Source organism: Centroberyx affinis, unplaced genomic scaffold, assembly GCF_046629955.1.
Source record: "Centroberyx affinis isolate AG114_WGS23_722 - 3 ecotype Tasmania unplaced genomic scaffold, CSIRO-AGI_Caff_v1 ptg004975l_1, whole genome shotgun sequence".
Taxonomy (NCBI): domain Eukaryota; kingdom Metazoa; phylum Chordata; class Actinopteri; order Beryciformes; family Berycidae; genus Centroberyx; species Centroberyx affinis.
Genome location: NW_027282446.1, coordinates 8,720 through 28,050, shown reverse-complemented (window position 1 = coordinate 28,050; position 19,331 = coordinate 8,720). Strand labels below are relative to the sequence as shown.

Sequence of the window (19,331 nt, the reverse complement as noted above, 5' to 3'; positions counted from 1 at the left end):
GCGAGGTGAAGAGTAACTTTAGCTATCAGCATAAACATCTAGGTAGATTGTGGCTTTCAAGATGATTTGCACAATGTTGTAATGACCGGAACTTGATAATATAACACATGAGCAGTGTGGATTTTCAGTGCCTCTGCTCATATTCATGACAACTATTGAGAGTATATTTTGTTGTGGTTAGAAATCAATCCAGTAGTAGTGAGTAAGGGGAGGAGGTTTCATCAAGTAAGCTACTTTTAAGTATAAAAAATGCATTTCAAATATTGTTGTTTTTTTTTTGAATGAAACAGTGCTAGAGAGCTTTAAAATTTCCAGTTGGATAGTTTAATCTTAAAAAAAAAAGTTTACAAAATTACATTAATACAGGATGTGTAATATATTTTCCTTTTTCACAGAAAGTAGGCTGACATTTCCAAGAGTGTAGACAGCAGATGATTTATGTATGAGGATGTAACAAGATAACCATCCATCCAATATAAGGAATATGCATTCTATTCACATCGGAGATTTTATTCATCGGGTGAAAAATATATTATGAATTTGCTATTACAATTTCTATCCAGTAGGTGGCAGGCGTCTAATGGTTTTGGCACACTATTTTTTGACACTGATGGTTGATGACCTGCAGGTTTATTAGGCCAACTGGCATTTTCTTTCTCGTTTCCTCTCAAAAATGCTGCAGTTTATTTGTATTTTATTTTATTTTATTACGATTAAAATTGTGAACTTAGCATAAGAAAGAATTCACTCCATTTTAAAATATGAGGAATGTTTACATCCATTCATCTGTTGTCTGAAAGATTTGATTGTGTGTTTTTATAACTACTATTTTGAAGCTGACAAATTAGTCATTTAGGTAATCAAACTATAACTAGAATTCGGAAACTGTCAAATGCAGTATGAGGTGTGATTTCTTCTTTTATTTACACTTGTATGTTCATCTGTAATTTAATTAGCAGAAGCGGAACTAGCGTTAGTGGCGAACGAGCTCAGCGAACACTATCTTGTTACACCACCTGTAAGTAGTAGCTAAGCTAACGCTAGCGAGCTAGCATCGCTTAATGTGACACGATCTGCACACCGTTGATGGCTGAGGTCTAGCCTAATTACGGTAACTATCACGAAAAATATTAACGCTTCTAACTGTCAATGGGAATAATGGGAAAAACATGCTGGGAGAGTCGCAGACATGAAAATCGTTAGCATGATTATCAATTTGGAAGTGGCTGGCGTCAGCTTCTTTGACAGCTTCCTGTTACTTTAGCTAGCAAGCTAATAATGTTGGTGACGGTCGGGCAATGTTTAAGTAGCTATGATGTTTGGAATTCGTGTCTTGCCCCTCGAAATATCTGATAGCGTTCAGTTTTGCTTATTTAAGACGTGTGTGTCAAGTACAAATGATTGACAGACTATTTGTTAATGTTACTACTTTGTTAGCTAGCTGTGTTTTCAGCACACAAGAAGTCAGATTTGCAGTAACGACGTAACGTTAGCTAAACAGATTATTTGAGACTAGGAGTCACGCCAGCACTCGAGCGCTATGATGTTATGTATTGTGTAATGCGCAAGCCAAGCTAAATTAGTGCAAATGCAAACTATTAATTAGCCTGGCGACGCTATAAAAACGGAGGTTAATGTCAAACCTCGAGTCAGACTTTTTTTCGTGCGCTTCATCTATTATTATTTGTAAAAGTTGTAAACACCTTTGGCATGTGCGGAGTACCTGCCAGTCCCCATTCATGTCCCGGTGGAGTGAAGCCGACTAGCTTGTTTGCAAATTAACGTTAGCGATGGTGCACAAACCAAAATGATAAACAGTCGCGTTATTATTAAGTGGCATGGGCCAAGTGATGACTAATTACAACCAGAATTGTTTTCATATGGATGTTCTCAGCTCGTTAGAATAACACTAAGCCTGGCAAACCAGGTGACATTACCTCCTATAACAATTTCTCAGATAGAGAAGCGGTCTTCATTGTCCACTTCAAATTTGCTGCTCAGTCAAAGGCAAGTTTAGGCTTGACATGTTATTGCTGTGGTCTAGTACAGTTAAGTATTTGTTGTGAAAAACTTTCTTCCAATGTCAGTAACCAGTAAACCATAACAAATATTCTCATAAGACAGGGAAACTGATGCAGCGTCTTTCTGAATTTTTGCATCCAAGCACTTAAAATAGTGCTGTCAGTTACAAACCTGTAAATGTACTCTGTAATGTGAATGTCTGTGCCCATAAAACCAAGTGTGTTGTGCATATATTCCAAACAGTAACACGGGCATAGTACAAAGAAATATCAGTATGAAGTTTGATTAGGTTTCTCATTCCCACAGGCTCTAACCTCACTCCGTGAAGCCACAGGCTGCTGTGATGTCGGAGCCTAAGCCTCCCACCCCAACCCCTGGAGACACATACAAGGGTTGGCTTTTCAAATGGACTAACTACATAAAAGGTTACCAGCGACGCTGGTTTGTTTTGAGCAATGGTCTGCTGTCGTATTACAGGTAAGGTTTATTATCATTTTAGGATAACATTTCTAGCTTTTCGCACACTTATCCCGTAATGGATTAATGTCAGCCATAGTCCGCCATTAAGTTTGTGAAAGGTTTCTGTAGGGATCAAGTCACTTAAATACACTGAAGACACATTTCAGGGACAGCTGATGTCTGAGATTGACTATTCATGATGTCAAGTCTTAGTGGCAAATCGGATTTACAACTTTTAGTGAGCATGCTGGAAAATAGGCCAAAGTAGAATACTGTAGCCTAAATAAATGGGAATTGGGGAGGAGGAGGACCTATCCTGATGGCAGAAGGACACACAGTGTTGTTGAATGATAAATAGGCTACATGCTTTTTCAAGTGAGTCTTTGGGCATTTACCAGCAGGTGACAGACAGGTGATAGATAAAGGTATTTAATACCTTTGTCTGTCACCTGTTTAGATTGGACCCGGATAAAGACTATGCCAATAGAGCTGATCTTACTGCTGACCTTGCATTTTTCTGTGAATTATTAATGTTTTGTCTACATTTGCATTTGTGCAGCTGTAGTCTTACAAGTTTTCCCAACAAATTTGAATCAGCATGAGGATTTCTAGTGTTTGCTTAGAAATGCTGTCTTTCAGGTTTCAATCCACTGTTGATCCACCCCCAAAAATGTGTGGCTTACGGGAGAATGATCATTGTTATAATGAATTTAATTTCTAATAGATTAATGATAGAATAGCTGCTATTTGTTGTTTCTTTTATGGGTTGCAACATGCCACCAAAACAAATACATAGAATAAAGACTTTAATCTACATTTGTTAAATTAAGAAATTCCATTTCCTTGTACAAAGAAAACCCCATAATCCTCCAGATTGTTCTTTGGTTTAAAAGTGTTTCTTGCACCACAAAAATGTGGGTCAACAATTAACCTCAGTATTTTACAATCCCTCATTCTGTCTCTGTCCAGGACCCAGGCAGAGATGGGTCACACGTGCCGGGGCACCATCAACCTGGCCACAGCCAACATTGCTGTGGAGGACTCATGCAATTTTGTCATTTCCAACGGCGGGGCACAGACCTACCACCTGAAGGCTAGCTCAGAGGTGGAGCGTCAGCGTTGGATCACTGCTCTGGAGCTGGCCAAGGCAAAGGCTGTTCGCATGCAGGCCGAGTCTGGTGAGAGGGAGGGAAGAAGAGGCGGTTGGAGGTTGCAGGAGGCATTTATTGGAAATACATAGACAAGCCTATGTAGTCCTTCAGCAGTTTAGGACTCCATGTTTTGGACATGTGCTATTATGAGAGTGTATGTGTAACATTTTCTCATGATGTTCATCTTTGTTTTTGGTAATATTTTCTCTTCTCTGTCCTCTCCCTCAGATGACTCGGGTGATGATTGTCCTACATTGCCCCCTACGTCTGGACAGGGTGGAGGCTGCCGTAACTCTGAGGTCCAGTCCACACTGCGCACACTAGGCAGCAAGGTGGAGGACCTCAGCACCTGCAATGACCTCATTGCCAAGCATGGCTCTGCCCTCCAGAGGTCAGGGATCAATCACTCATTCACTCATCAGATTGAGTAGTTTCCAGTGCTGTGGAAAAAAATAATATAACTAATATGCTGAACTCCCTCAAGTACAGATGAAAGGAAAGAAGAGAGTTGGAGTGCAGGCTAAAACTGTTTAGTTATGAGTCATGACCAATATATTTACATTGGTGACAGAAGTACAAAGTGCATTGACTACCAATGTTTTTCTTGGCTGTGTAAACTGAATAATACCGAATAATAAAAATACCAGCTGAACTTAATGGCAGGGCTGCAGGAACTGATTTTTTCCCCCCCACATTTTGCTCCACCCCCCAGGTCTTTGTCAGAGCTGGAGGGGATTCGTCCAGGAGGAGACATGGGGGAGAAGATCAGACAGGTTACAGAGAGGGCCACGCTGTTCAGAATCACCTCTAATGCCATGATCAATGTAAGTTACCCAAGGGTTATTTGCAGAGGAAAGCAAAACGTTGTTACTGAGGCTCTTGCTGAAGTGTTGCTCTTGGGTATTTGTGCTCCCCCCAGGCATGTAGAGACTTCCTCACCCTGGCCCAGACCCACAGTAAGCGCTGGCAGAAGGCTTTACAGGTTGAGAGAGACCAGAGGATAAGGTTGGAGGAGACTCTGGAGCAGCTGGCCAAGCAGCACAACCACCTGGAAAGAGCTTTTAGAGGAGCTACAGTTCTCCCCCCTTCGTTCAGCAATCCCGCCATAGATACCAAGGGTAAGGCTCTCATCCGCAGCTGAACTTCTGACCCTGTGCCATGAACCTGGTTTAAAGGCAGTATATGCTAAGTTACGCTACCTGTATAACAAAAAAATGTGTGAATATGATTCTTTTAATATACATTATGTTTTTCTGTGTGATATATATATATATAGGCTAAAACAAAGGCTACAGACTATGCGTTGTTTAGACTCTAATTTGCCTGTATGCAAAACTGATTTTGCTGTTAGGAAAACCAGACTTGAAATAGGCTTATGCTGCCCTCACATGCTGTTGTACATTTGGTAATTACAAGTGGAGTGTACATGAACAACACAACAAAGTGTGAATAAGCCAATATTGTTTTCTCCTGGAATCTTTATGTCACTGTACATGGAGTTATGTCGAAGATAGCATGCTGAAAGATGACAGTGTTGTATAAGAGTGAATGCTTTTACTGCTTACCTACTGATGATTGAGCTGTTGAACAGAGCTACCATATATTGTAAGGACGCATTAGATGCTTGCCCCTTGCCATTTCAGCAAGCTTTAGTCTACTCCACCGCAGTATCTCTGTGTTGATTTACATTTTGTATTTTGTCATTCATTCTTCCACTCTTCCGCTTCACCTTAGGGTCCGGTGGTTCGGGAAAAGGTGATGCCAGTGACGAGGATGACGAGAATGAGTTCTTTGATGCTATGGAAGACCCAGCAGAGTTCATCACTGTCCCTGCTGACCCCAAATATCACAGGTCAGTAACGCTGTTGTCCTCCCTTTCCATTTGTCACAGATTTTTATTTTTAGCGTCGACCAGCAGACCAACCGATCGACAGAGCGGCTTTTACATACACTAGGTATTTCAAACCTTTATTTAAACTCGAATAACCATTGAGGTTGCCCTCATTTACAATGATGTCGAGTTACAAACAAGTTCAAAGTATTAAATAAATAGGACAAGACATAGATGACAATAAAGAAAATCAATTAAAACAGTTACACATTGAGGCAGGGAGGTTTGTGATCATGGTTTTAAATTGTCCATAGGTTAGTAGAGTATTGGTTTTTAGTGTGTGTTGAAGATCATTCCAGGAATTTGGAGCACTAAAATAAAAGGCTGATTGTCCAAATTTAGACCGTGCTTGGGGGACCTTAAGCATAAGCAAGTCATTTGAGCGAGTTTGATAGGGTCCAAGGTTCCAGTCCAACAACATTGAAATGTAGGGTGGTAGCTTTCCAACGAGGGCTTTATATATAAACAAATACCAATGTTTATTACGCCTCTCTGCCAGAGAAGACCAACCCACCTTATTGTAGAGAATACAATGGTGAGTACCATAGCTATCACCAGTAATAAATCTGAGGGCAGAATGATAAACCGTGTCTAGGGGTTTAAGGGTGGAAAGAGCAGCATTTCTGTAAATTACATCCCCATAATCCAACACTGATAGGAAGACTGCCTCAACAATCCTCTTTCTGCTATTCATAGGGAAGCTGGTTCTGTTTCTGTAAAAGAAGCCAATTTTTTGACGCAGTTTGCTGACAAGATTGTCTATATGGTATTTAAAAGTAAATTTCTCATCAAGCCAGATGCCAAGATATTTATATTCAGTAACTCTCGCAATGTTAGATCCATTCGCAGTGGATATATGCATACAATTGTGATCAATATTTCTGGCTCTAGTAAACAGCATGAATTTTGTTTTATTTGCATTAAGTACCAGTTTAAGATTGATAAGAGCATCTTGCAGAGCATTAAAGGAAAGCTGCAGGTTCTCAATGGCTAGTTGTACAGAATCAGCAATACAATATACAATGGTGTCATCAGCATAAAGATGGACCTGACAGCCACTCAATGAAGAGACAATATCATTTATATAAATGGTGAAGAGGACAGGACCCAAAATTGAACCTTGTGGAACACCTTTTGTTACTGGCAAGAACTCAGACTGGACACTTCCCGACTTTACACACTGAAGTCTCTCAAACAAATAACTCTGAAACCAATCACAAGCCTTTCCATCAAAGCCAATACTGCATAACCTTTGCAAGAGCAAAGGATGATCAACTGTATCAAAAGCTTTTGACAGATCTATAAAAAGGGCAGCACAGTGTTTCTTATTGTCTAGAGCGGAAACTATATTATTTGTAACTAATGTAATAGCTGAAATAGTGCTGTGGTTAGCTCTAAATCCAGATTGGTGCATACTTATATAAGCCGCTCTGTTGATCGGTTGGTCTGTCAGCCCCCCCATCCCACCCCTCCAAAGACAAACAAACAACAAAACAAAACACTGCACATGATACAGACATACAATACCTATAATTTTCTCAGGCAGCCACTTTGGTGCTTTTGCTCACTTGGTAGGGCAGCAGATTTTCATATGAGGGTCCTGGATTCTAATCCCGGGGTTGGCAAATAAGGTTTTTGTATTTGGTTTCACAGAGCCTAATAATGCTCAGCTTATCTCGAATTATATGCTTGTTTAATCACAAACCTACTTTGTTTTTTTCCCTGTTCCATTAGTCAAATTTTGTGCTTTCTTGTTTATCTGTCCATCAGGAGATCTGGCAGCAATGTTAGTGGGATTAGCAGTGAGCTTGGAATGGACGATCAGTCGGTAAATGCATATTAATATTGTTTTCATGCTAATTTGTGTTATGCTATTATCTCCTGTGTATGCCAACATGACACAGTCACCTGACCCTTCAATCTGTTTGCTTTATCCTCTTCCAGCTTGATGAGCAGTCTTTGGCATCCAATCCGGAGTCTCCACAGCCCCTTGAGGTAGAGCTAGTTAGACAAAGACGGACTCGTATCCCCGACAAGCCCAACTATTCCCTGAATCTGTGGAGCATCATGAAGAACTGCATTGGAAAGGAGCTCTCGAAGATACCAATGCCTGTAAGAAACTTGTGCGCTTCTTTGCATGCACACAGGCTATCCAAGTGCTTGTTTTTCATGCTTCCCTGTGAAAGTAAAAGTAAATAGAATTCCACAATAATTATATCTCTTGATCTCCATCACTATCTCTACCTCTATACTTCTCTACCTACTAGGTGAATTTCAATGAGCCCCTCTCAATGTTGCAACGTCTGTCTGAAGACTTGGAGTACTACGAGCTGCTGGATAAGGCTGCCAAGTGTCAGAGCTCTCTAGAGCAGCTGTGCTACGTTGCCGCTTTCACAGTCTCCTCCTACTCCACCACTGTCCACCGCACAGGCAAACCGTTTAACCCCCTGCTGGGAGAAACCTTTGAGCTGGATCGGCTAAGGGAATGTGGCTACCGCTCCCTCTGTGAGCAGGTGAGGAAGGAAATACAGAGGGATGGACCAAGAAATTGAGTTTAAGGAGGGAGAGTTTGTGTTTTCTATCACTTTGTATCTTGAATGGCCCTCCTGTTCTCATCCTTGCTTCCCTATCTCTTCTCTTCTCTTCACTGCCCTCGCCCCTTCCCAGGTGAGTCACCACCCACCTGCTGCAGCTCACCATGCCATCTCTGAAAGAGGCTGGACCCTCAGACAAGAGATCGCCCTGGCCAGCAAGTTTAGAGGAAAATATCTCTCCATCATGCCCTTGGGTAAGTGTGAGTGTGTTAACCAAGCAGCAAGCCGTAACAATACACTTGTGTTACACCGTTATTAGTCTTTTTGCTTTAGTGCAGTGTTCACCTATCAGTTGGTCTTAGAAGAATATCTCGTCAATCTCAATATTGAACTATAGATACAGTTTTATAACTGGATAGAATGTTTGTTTGGCAGAATTTATTCCCGCACTCAATCTCTTATTTCAACTCCTATTTCAGTGTGTACTATAGCTATGGCGGCATAATTCAGTTGCCTTTGCCAACTCTAAATTTGCTCCCCTCTCTATCCCCAGGTTCTATCCAGTGCATATTTGAAAAGAGCAACAATCACTACTCTTGGAAGAAAGTCACCACCACAGTACACAACATCATTGTGGGAAAATTATGGATTGACCAGGTAACAGAGTTTAGACGTGAACATTATCAGTGAAGGTAATGCTAACCTGAGGGAGGAGGGGGGAGTGGGTGAGAAGCTTGCGAGGGGGTGAGGAGGGTAGGGGTTACAACGATTATGTCTACATTTGGAGATTTTGTCAATGCATAATTGCAAATACAAAACGAAAACATTGTTTAACGTAACAATGTGCAACTTTTTCATATAAATAAATCTCTGTTCTGCACACACATGCAAGCGATTTTGTAAACTGGCAACTTTGTCTTTTCTAGTGGCACACCATAGTTGAAACTTTGTATACTTAACCAATGATATTGCTGGCACATGTTAACACTTTCTATTTAGAGTATATCTATTTTGATTTACAATAGTATTAAAAAAAACATTCATTAGCATATAAAAGTAAGCCACAATGATTTATGAACATAGTTATAAACACTGTTATGTTTTTTTATTTTCTTCAAATAGTGTGTAATTGGTTACCGTTTTGGTGTTTTAGGACTGCACTAGCACAAATGTGATGCACATTCAAAAGGGTTTTGAGAATTGGTATAATGGTGCCATATTGCACCCATGTTCATTAAGCATTATGACACAACTCCTAACTATATACAACTCCTAACTAGGGATAAATAAATGACATAATGCTTTATAAATTAATTCATTCATGTATTCATTCTCCTAATGTGGCCTTTTAAGTGTTCTGCAGCAAAACATTTTGTCTCTCCCTGTTTCCCTGCCAGTCAGGAGAGATAGATGTGGTGAACCACAGGACAGGAGATCGCTGCCACCTCAAGTTTGCTCCCTACAGTTACTTCTCCAGAGACGTAGCCAGAAAGGTGGGCTTTTGACTTCTCTTTGAACAGTGAGGAGGAGGAGGAGGAGGAGGAGGAGGAGGAGGAAAAATAGGAAACACAACACCTCTCTTGCTAGTTAGGGTACTTATAACACACTAATATTTGATATCCAGAATAATACTAATTACCTCCGCCAAGGAGATTATGTTTTTTGCCCTTGTTAGTTTGTCAGCGGGATATCTCAAAAACCTTCAAATGGATTTCGATGATATTTGGTGAACAGATAGGCCTTGGGCCAAGGAACAATTGATCTAGGATTTCCAGCATTACAGAATTATCTTCTTTTTCTGCAAATAAAATTAAACTAACAGAGATGGAGACTTTATTGCAAATCCTAATGGTATGGACATGTTTTAAATTCATATTTTGGGTTCAGCTATGGGATTTGCTTTAGCCCTGCGGTGTGTATTGGAGAGTGACGCTCCCGGCGCAATGGAGGCCAGTAAGGTTGTAAATGACAGGAATTATCCTTTAAAATTCAAGTGATAGGAAGTTGGAGAATTGTTTTGCGTTGGTGGAGGTTTGCACTTTTCCCCCTGTAACACTGTGGATATTGTTAACTAATGTCAGTTTCATGTTGATACAGGAATAGGAAATGTGCGTCTTTAGTTGCTATTGTTTTCTTTGGTTGAAATTATCATCTTTGTTTTTATGGTAGATTTAAAATGTGGCCCCTTTGTTTCAGGCAAAAGGCCAAATTTTATATCTTCCCTGAGGCTGTGCAACTACTAATCCTGTGAACCACTGCACTGGGTATAATGGTCTGTTTTATTGCATTCTTAACTGAAAGCTTTGTTTGTCTGTCAGGTAACAGGAGTGGTAACAGATAAGGACGGGAAGGCCCATTACGTGCTGTCGGGAACATGGGATGAGAAGATGGAGTTTTCCAGGATAATGCAGAGCAGTAAAGGCGAGAACGGCACTGAAGGCAAACAGAGGACTGTCTATCAGACCCTGAAAGCCAAAGAAATATGGAGAAAGAACCCTCTGCCGTGAGTTTGTGTGTTTTAAAGAATGTTTGCAATGATGAGGAAATCAGAGGTGTGTATTGGTGTTTTTTAAACTGATGAAGCTGTGAAGGAACTACAGTAGGGCAGAAAGATCGGGGGGGGGGGGGATTAAAAAGCCACAGCTTCCTATCCACTTTTTGGTAATCAGATCAGCTAATCAGAAGCACATGTCAGATAAAAGCAACTCCTGAATGTTCTAGAAACAGTTTGGAAATGAAAATGTGTTCTTTTGAACCATACCTGTTCATGGAGCTTAAAATCACAATAAAACGGCATTTCGAAAGCGTCTTGCTTCCTGATTTCCTTTTGAAACAGGAGATAGGAGTGGGACATAATGCGAGGAGTGATAATTCAAAAGTGTAAACTAATAGGATATCACTTAGGGAGAGAAAGGAATGTGATGGTATTATTGGTTGTAATTTTTATTTACGCCTTCTAGTACACCATGAAGTCTTCACTAAAGATACACATTATCCAGGAAGTAAATCTAATGGGATATAGAAATTCAATAAATTAAAATGTTGTATTTTTTTGTATATTTATTGTTAAATAGGTGTATATTATGAAATGGAAAATTTGCTAACAAGGTGAAAACATCATTTTTCATTTAATTGCGAGTTTAAATGAAATCGTTTATAGACGATTATAGATTATCATTTCCCTCTCGTTTTCTCATTCTCTCTGTCATTCTTTGTTTTTCTTTGCACCCTTTGTCTGGCATCTCTATGCTCCTGTGATCTTCTGTGATGCATAACATAACACAGAGAGGGAGCCGAGACCATGTACTACTTCTCCTCGCTGGCGTTGACCCTCAACGAACCTGAAGAGGGAGTGGCGCCAACAGACAGCCGGCGACGCCCGGACCAGAGGCTAATGGAGGCAGGCCGTTGGGACGAGGCCAACGCAGAGAAGCAGAGGCTAGAAGAAAAACAGCGCATCGCCCGTCGAGAGAGGGAGAGGGAGGCTGTCAAGGTGGCCAGCCCAACGGAGGAGGGTAAGAAAAGGAGGAGTTATGGAAGGAGCCGTGTTTGAGTGTATATAAGAGGTAAAATGAGGTAGCGGGACAGGTAGAAATGGATGGAGAAGTTATAAAAATGGAAGAAATGGTGAAAAGGAGAGATTGAGTATAGCAGCAAAGGTGGTCAACCCACATGAGGAACTGTGTCTGGTGTTTCTGTCCTGTAGTGTTTCTCTGTCCATTCATTGTTTTTCCACTTTGTCTGTCTTGGTATCCCTTGTCTGCCTGTCTCTGTCTCAACCACAAGCAGTCACTGAGGATTCCATCAATGACTCACCTTTGAAAAGCAAGTACTCCTCTCTTAGTCTTTTCCCACTCTGGGTGTGCACTTTTTTTTTTTTTTATTGGCTACACACACAAGAACAGATGTACGATATGTTTGCCTGTGTAATAGGAAGGTCCTAAATGTCTTCTGCATCACCTTGCAAACAGTTCATCCATTCACCCTTTTTCCATCCCTTCATGCATTTCTGTTCCATTTAGCTGATGCAGAGGAGATTGGCACAGAAGCAAGTGAGGTTTCGGATGAAAGCAAGTATCACTTCTCCACTTAACATAGAGTGGTGCTCTTTAAAATGCTATGTGTAGCATTTTAAAATGCTTTTAAAATGTGTTAAAAGGAGTAATAAGTAAGAAATCACCCTAATATATCTGTGGGAGGTTGAGAGGCTTGTGGATCAATACCCATGACTCAAGGATTACTTTGCCAGGTGCTGAGATTTCTGGATTTCAAAACTAATTTTCTGGCCCGTACTCTATTTTGGAAAAAACGCTCCCTACCCATTGGCATTTCAATACACTCCCAATCCCCCCCCCCCCCCACCAACTCCCCATGCATTTTCAACTGCTCAGTGACCGTGGATGGAGCTACAAGTGAAAGACTGGCATCAAAAGATATTTCATTGTCAAGCCAAATAAGCCAACTACAAAGCAGTATTATTAGAGTAATTTGCATTGTGATATATTACCTCTTCACAAGACACTTCTGTTGGATCTTGTCTCTATTACTAATCTCTATTGAGAAGATAACAGATAGTGGAACAAGTTAAAGGCCTATGGAAAAATATTTTTGATGAGAAAAATGAGAAATACTAGCACTAACAATACCTCTGGCATGAGATAGAGGCCACCAACTGTCTCGACCACAGTCTCATTTGTTTACGGTAACTATACCAAGGTATCACAGTTAAGGATATATTGTTTAGAAATGCTACACATGGCTCTTTTAAATTGAAAATAAATTCCACTATATATGCTCTTAGGCTGAGTTGGAGGGGAAAAAACAATTTCTCAACAAATTGTTAGTGTAGATCTTGGGTAGCATGTACTTTCTGAGGTTTTTTGTGTCTTATTTTAATGATTTATTTCTTTTTTTTTGTGCTGGTCAGCTGACACAGAGGATTCTCCCCCTCATACGCCTGTTGCATGCAAGTAGCCCCTTAACAGTTTCACTCACTCTTGCTCTGTCTCTTTGCCTGTATCAATCATCTTCAGGTCATACAACGGGTATGACCTGAAGATGATTTATTTATGTCTCAATTTTCCAAACATGCATCCTTCCCTCTTCTTTCTTTCAGCCCCTTATGGACCCCCCCTCTCCCCTTTTTTAAGCAAGTATTCCACTTCTGACATGCAGTACCATCATTTGAGATTTTCTGCTCATTTTTATTTTAATATGTTTAGAGTAAGAACCCTCTGCTCATCTTCCATCTTTCCCTCTTTACACCCTTTCCATCTTGTCCTCCCTTAGCGGAAGGCATGGAAGGTCCTTATGGAACTCCAATCAAAAGCAAGTAACATCAGTCCTGCTCTCTTTCACGCCCTGTCTTCTGTTTTATTTTTGTTAGTTGTGTGTTTGGTGCAATCGTTTCTTTTAGGGGAATCTTTTAGCAGTCACAGTTGTAGCTGACTGTAGAATTGGCACAGCAACCTGACAGAGTACTTACATATTTAAATGAGAAGCATTGTGTCTGTCATTGAGCAGAATACTGCGGTCTTGGGTAGGCTTGGCATTACTAGTGAGTCTGGTTCTCACCAAATGGTATAAAAGAGTGTCAAATTGGTGATTTCATCAAGCACTAATCTATGATTGTCACCTGCTTTTGTTTTTCTGCCTGAAAAGTTTGTCTGAAGAATGTGCAGTCAGAAACTTGAAATATCTTTGCAACTTCCACAACCATGGCTACACATATTCCTCTTAGTCAACCATCTGAAAGACCCCAGGCCGTCTAGCGTACCGCCTTTCCCTTGATACCCTGTCATGGTTCAGTGGCTTCTTCTTGTATCCCTCATCTCTGGTCCCCCAAAAGCTTTCACTTGGTAAAAAATTGTTTTTTCTGTTTCCTTCAGGCACACATCAAGACAACTATCAAGCACTGTGGTTCAAGAAGATAGATGATGCGATGTCTGGAGAGACCATGCATGTCTACAGCGGCGGTTACTGGGAAGCTAAGGACCAAGGCGGCTGGGACATATGCCCCGACATCTTCTGACCTGACTGTATCAGCCCGTCTCCCAGCATGGTGTGCGACCCAAATAAATGAGAAGATGGTAAGAGGCACCCTCCCTTACATCAGCAAGGGTGGGGACACATCATCTCTTCTCCCCGCCTCGTCCCTCTTCCAGCACAGATCATTAGCTCAGGCCCCTTCTCAGGATAAGGGGGATTTGGACCAGTTTTCTGTCTTCACCCTCAATATGGACACAACAGTCACGTCCCAACTGATTAGTGTTCAGGATTTCCTCTCACTGCCTTTCTAACTGTTGTTTATCTCGGTCTTACTTCTGCACATTCTCCATCCAGGGCTCCACAGTACAACCTTTCAGTTGCATTTTGCAGCAACATCTTTTTCTGTCAGTGCCATCATGCATTTTCTTTGGGAGCACCATTACCAGGGGCAAAATTCAGCCAGTTGACATTTGCTGTATATGCAAGGTTTGCTTATATGGACAGAGTTACTAGTTGGAGACTTTCTTTTCTTTTCTTTTTCATTTTTGATTGTGATTATTTTGTAATGAATGTATTGCAGGTTGAGAGAAGACCTCAACACACCACCATTGTATGTCAAAGCTGAGTCATAACCAGTGTTTTTCAACAGCTGACTCTCTGTAAATACCCACTGTACCAGATTCAGAGCCTGTGGGAGGCGTAGCATAGGCTTCAATGGCTAATATAATGAGATAAATACTGATTTTCTCAAGAAGGACATAAAGCAAGTAAATAATGACCTATCTCATCAATTATTTTGGCCTGGTAGTGAAATGAAGTGGCATAATCACCATAGACATGATACAGAGTTTGCCTTTGAGTTTATGGCACTACATTATTTCCTGAAGTGAAACAACTCTGGAGATATGCTATGTCTACACACAATAGACTTCTTTTCATTTTGCTCTCAAGAAGGCCAAGTTGTAAAATATAATGCTAGTAGGCGAAGAGATGTGAAATCATAAGTGTATTATGGTTAGGCTTTGTGCAACAGAAGTAGTTTGGGGCTAATTTTTCAGTCCTCTCATATTAGGCTGATTAACTCTGATTTAGTCATCTTGAACAGCTGTTTTTGTGGATGTGAACTGAGCTGTCTAACACTTTATTCCATATATTAGCGATTTCTTCATTTTTATTGAATCAGTATAGCATAATGACATTTCTTAGCACAACACATTCATTTGAGTAGGGTTTATATTTTTACTCAACATGATGGCATATGGACTGACATATTGGTACCAACCAGATTTGTATTGGTGCCACCAAATGAAAATACTAATGGCATCATTGCCAGTAGTGGAAAAAGTTATTCTGGAGCCCTGACGTTTTTTGTTTGTTTCTTTGTATTTCCTTCAACAACCCATTCTTAAACACTCCAGCTCTTGACCTGGTCTTCGAGAGCAAGAGCCTGGTTAGAAAAGTCATATTGTTCAATACAATGTAGAAGATTTACTTCATGTTCCTTATGTTGAAGATAAAAATGCACTACCAAGTCTACCCTGCTTCTCCACCAAAGTACATGGATTTAAGACATGAGAATATAAGATCTCTGTGAGTCTATATGAGTGTCTGAAGTCTGTGCTCTCACTACATGGGGAGCAGCCGTTTCGGCAAGTGGTTGCTCAGTGGATTGCGTCAAAATTGCTTTGTTCAGAGGGGTAGGCCTTTGTAAAAGAAACACAATACTATTGAGCAAATGCGTGAGTAAGTTGTATATCAACTAATGTCCAGTGGTCTCCTGTAGATCTAGACACAGACATGAAAAGACAACTTCCACCTTGGCAAATTTACAAATTTTGCACAAGAATGCTATTGGCCTGTTTCTCTGTTGACCCTCCACAAAGTGCATTCTAGGCTGAGGATGTTAGGATGTTTTCAAAGCTATTATCTGGAATTGATAAAATGTCACCATTGGGGCGTATTGAAATGTATGATGGTGGGTGACTTCGAGCTCAGCCTCATAACGTAAGCAAGTGATCAGTAAGCAAATATTACTGTCAAGCAACTGGTGAAACTGGCTTTTCAAGGTGTCGTTTGAGTTATTGCAGCCAATACTTAGTCTCCCATGTCAGTTGGCAATTACAGTTTGTGGCTTTAAGCTCTGGAATACATGAAGGATGTAGTATAAAAAATGTATGTTCTTGTAGCTAAATAATTCATCCCAACAGAATAATTAAAGCCATCATAGGTTTTATTAGTTGACATTTTGTTTGAATTCAATTCAGCAACAGTAATCCCCAAGTTGGGTGAACATAAATGAGTAAGATGTCAGAATCTCTGCATTATAGACATCACCATTGCTCTGCTATTTGTTTTCAGTGTAGATTTTGAGGCTCGGGCATCAGATGGATTCACTTTAGAATAGGAGAAGAACCATGATTTTGGTCATTCAAGCCCAAGTGAGGCCCTAAGTGTAGATTTTGAATAGAGGGCAACAAGGGTGTATCTGTGTCTGTACACCTGTGGCACAAAATGAGACATGAGGTCAGTGTCAAGCGAGGACCCTAAAACCACAAGAGCTGAATTCTATCATTGTTTTTGTCTCTGATGTTGTGTGTGATATGAGTGCAAGGACTGTACGTTTGATCAAAAGGCTAAATCCAATTTTATATTCAAGTGTACTTAAATGCAGATCACTGAAAAACAACACAAAGCAAAGCATAATAGTTAAAGTATTTCCATGTATATAAATTTAACAATGAAGTAATAGTGATATTAAGTGATAGAGAAATGTAATTGTGGCAGCGATGCGCTTTTAAAGTTGTTTGTTTTTTGTATTTGATTTTTTCCCAGACAAAGGATTTTTCATCCACATCTGGATAAATTTCCATTGACTGAGCTGAGCATAATGCCGTGTTACTGTCCCATCAATCACCATCTGCTAGCTGGGACAGCTTTCTAAGTTGAATGACAATAATTTGTTTTTGGTCTAGACAACTCCATACTAGCATCAACTGTACTTACATCAAGTGGAGGTCCTTCACCCCCTTTTATATATATTTATTATTATATATAGAGAACGAGAGAGAGAGAGTGTGTGTGTGTGTGTGTGTGTGTGTGTGTGTGTGTGTGGCCACTGGAAGTTGAATGTCCATCTTGATTCTATAATGCCATTCACTGCAATTACAGAGTGAGTTTACAGATTTCTTTTTGTCCCGTTTTGTGTTTTGTGTTTTTTTTTTTTTTGTTCTTTACATAATATGATATTTTTAGTTATTGGTTTTAATTGTATGTAGCCCAATCAATCCATCTGTGTTTGTCATTCCTCTCCATTTTTCGTTAGTTTCCTGTCTCTTTTTCCCCTTTTATTCTCTCCTGATATGATCTTTGCCCTGTACTGTGGGGGTTATCATGAGATATGACTGAGTTGATAATTTTTTACTAAAAACTGGCTTAAACAAAGTGTTATTGCACTTTAGTACTTCCATTATTTAATATGCATCCCTTGATTTGACTCAAACAGTCAACCTCTGACAGACTATTTAAGAGTCTGTAGTCATCATGGGTTATATCTGGGTCAATACAAGTTGGAAAATTTAAGCCAATTTAGTGGCATAACTCCAGGTACCCAGAGAAACTCATGTTGGTGGCTCACTGTTCATGAAATCATATGGAGATATGTGCTTGAGTTTAAATGTTGTATTGAAACACTGCTCTGAGCATTCCCCTAACCTTAACTGTCCTTTAATGGAGACCAAAAAACTGTTGTGTGATCATCACTTTTTCAAGATTTGTTTTGTTTTGTTTTGTTTTTTTGAAAACCTAGAAGGATTATGTTACAGGTTGACATTATTAAAGCCTGAATGGAGATGAAGTGCATATCTGTGGTCTTGTTGTTCCTACAAAGCATCACAAAGCATCACAAAACAAATCATAGCTTAAACTAGACAAGTGGTTTTGACTAGAGCTTTGATGTGAAATGCATACAGTACTGTCTAATTATGGACAAAATGGTCCACTGTTTTAATCAAGTTATATATTACCAGCCCCAGGAATCTGTAAAGAAGTAAGTATGTATGTAAGCCTTGTTTTACCTGCTTGGAGCACTATATGGGTGGGGTTAACCGTATTAAGTTCTTCAAAATCAAAATCACACTTTATTTGCTAATGACAACACATGAGAATTTGTTATGGTTAATACACGTCAGTGTACAACAAGACAGACACAGCGCTTAAAGTGCATTGTGCGACAAGAAGAACTCATTTACAACAAGTAAACAAGTTTAACAAGTTTAAATATAGCCGCATGAATGCGGTCCAAGCACAATGTGCTAAATTGCACATAGATGAGAAACCTTAGCTTTTTATGGGAATATAACACCTTTTCACACTCAGTAGCACTAACGCAGTCACAAAGCAACACTTCAACTATTGGTCATTTGAGCACCTCGGGGACAATGGAAGTGAATAACATTTGTAGATTTGGTGCCCCACCTGGGGTTTGAACTCACGACCCTTACATCCGAAGGCAGTTGACATACACACTGATGCATTTTAGAGAACTTTGATGGTCTTAATGTCCAAGAATATCTTTTACCACTGTTATCATGGAATCTGCTTGAACAAAGGAGGCAGTGGAAAAACTTTACAATTAAATTGAATTAATTTTGTCAAAATGGTAGCCTGCAATATAATTTACTACTAACTCATTTGCATCTGCAAACGGGAGTAAATGCAGGTTCTACACAGAAAGGGGCAGGGCAGAGATTCCAAACCAAAACCTTGTCACTGTGAGAGGACAGTGCTGATAATCTTGTGCACTGTAGACCTGTGCCTAACCACTAAGCCTCTGGTGTTGGCATTGCACAGTGGGGAAACAAGACAAAGGGACACCAATGTTGAAAGTCAACTAAATGAGACTAAGCCAGTGTGTCAATCAATCAATCAATCAATCAATTAGGTCGTCCTCGGACGAGCCCTCCAGCGATGTTTCCAGTCATCTCGATCCTCCATGCATCTGGCTAGCTCGCCAGTACTTTCCGCCCCTGCATCTTTCTTTAGTACGTCCACGTACATTGGCGTGGGACGCCCTTGTGATCGATGCCCATATGTTGGCTCCCACAGCACCAGTTTGCTGGCTGGGAGCTCCGGTGTCTCTGGCAGTGACCAGCTAGCCTCATTCTCTTGGATGCTATCTTCTCACTCAACCTTGGTAAACCCCCATACAGATGCTTGTTGGTAATGTGCTCGTTCTGGTCGATGTTTAGTACTGCTCGCAGCATTCTGGTCTAGCACCCATCCAGGGAC

General features: G+C 40.3%; 1 protein-coding gene across 2 annotated transcripts; it reads left to right on the top strand.

Annotated features, from left to right (window-relative positions):
* Nucleotides 1–1,032: 1,032 nt before the first annotated feature.
* On the top strand, nucleotides 1,033–17,896 carry LOC139666386 (oxysterol-binding protein 1-like). Of its 2 annotated transcripts, none has more exons than XM_071545587.1 (16): nucleotides 1,033–1,111; nucleotides 2,329–2,499; nucleotides 3,451–3,659; nucleotides 3,861–4,023; nucleotides 4,345–4,456; nucleotides 4,552–4,750; nucleotides 5,367–5,484; nucleotides 7,294–7,351; nucleotides 7,468–7,635; nucleotides 7,791–8,036; nucleotides 8,191–8,311; nucleotides 8,611–8,714; nucleotides 9,455–9,550; nucleotides 10,376–10,560; nucleotides 11,343–11,572; nucleotides 13,946–17,896. In XM_071545587.1, exons 2-16 carry the CDS (start codon nucleotides 2,366–2,368, stop codon nucleotides 14,086–14,088), a joined length of 2,286 nt encoding a protein of 761 aa, XP_071401688.1. In that variant the 5' UTR covers nucleotides 1,033–1,111; nucleotides 2,329–2,365; the 3' UTR covers nucleotides 14,089–17,896. The 2 variants fall into 2 exon arrangements, with proteins under 2 accessions (XP_071401688.1, XP_071401687.1); XM_071545586.1 differs by lacking the exon at nucleotides 13,946–17,896 and adding an exon at nucleotides 11,847–12,178.
* The last annotated feature ends 1,435 nt before the right edge of the window (nucleotides 17,897–19,331 follow it).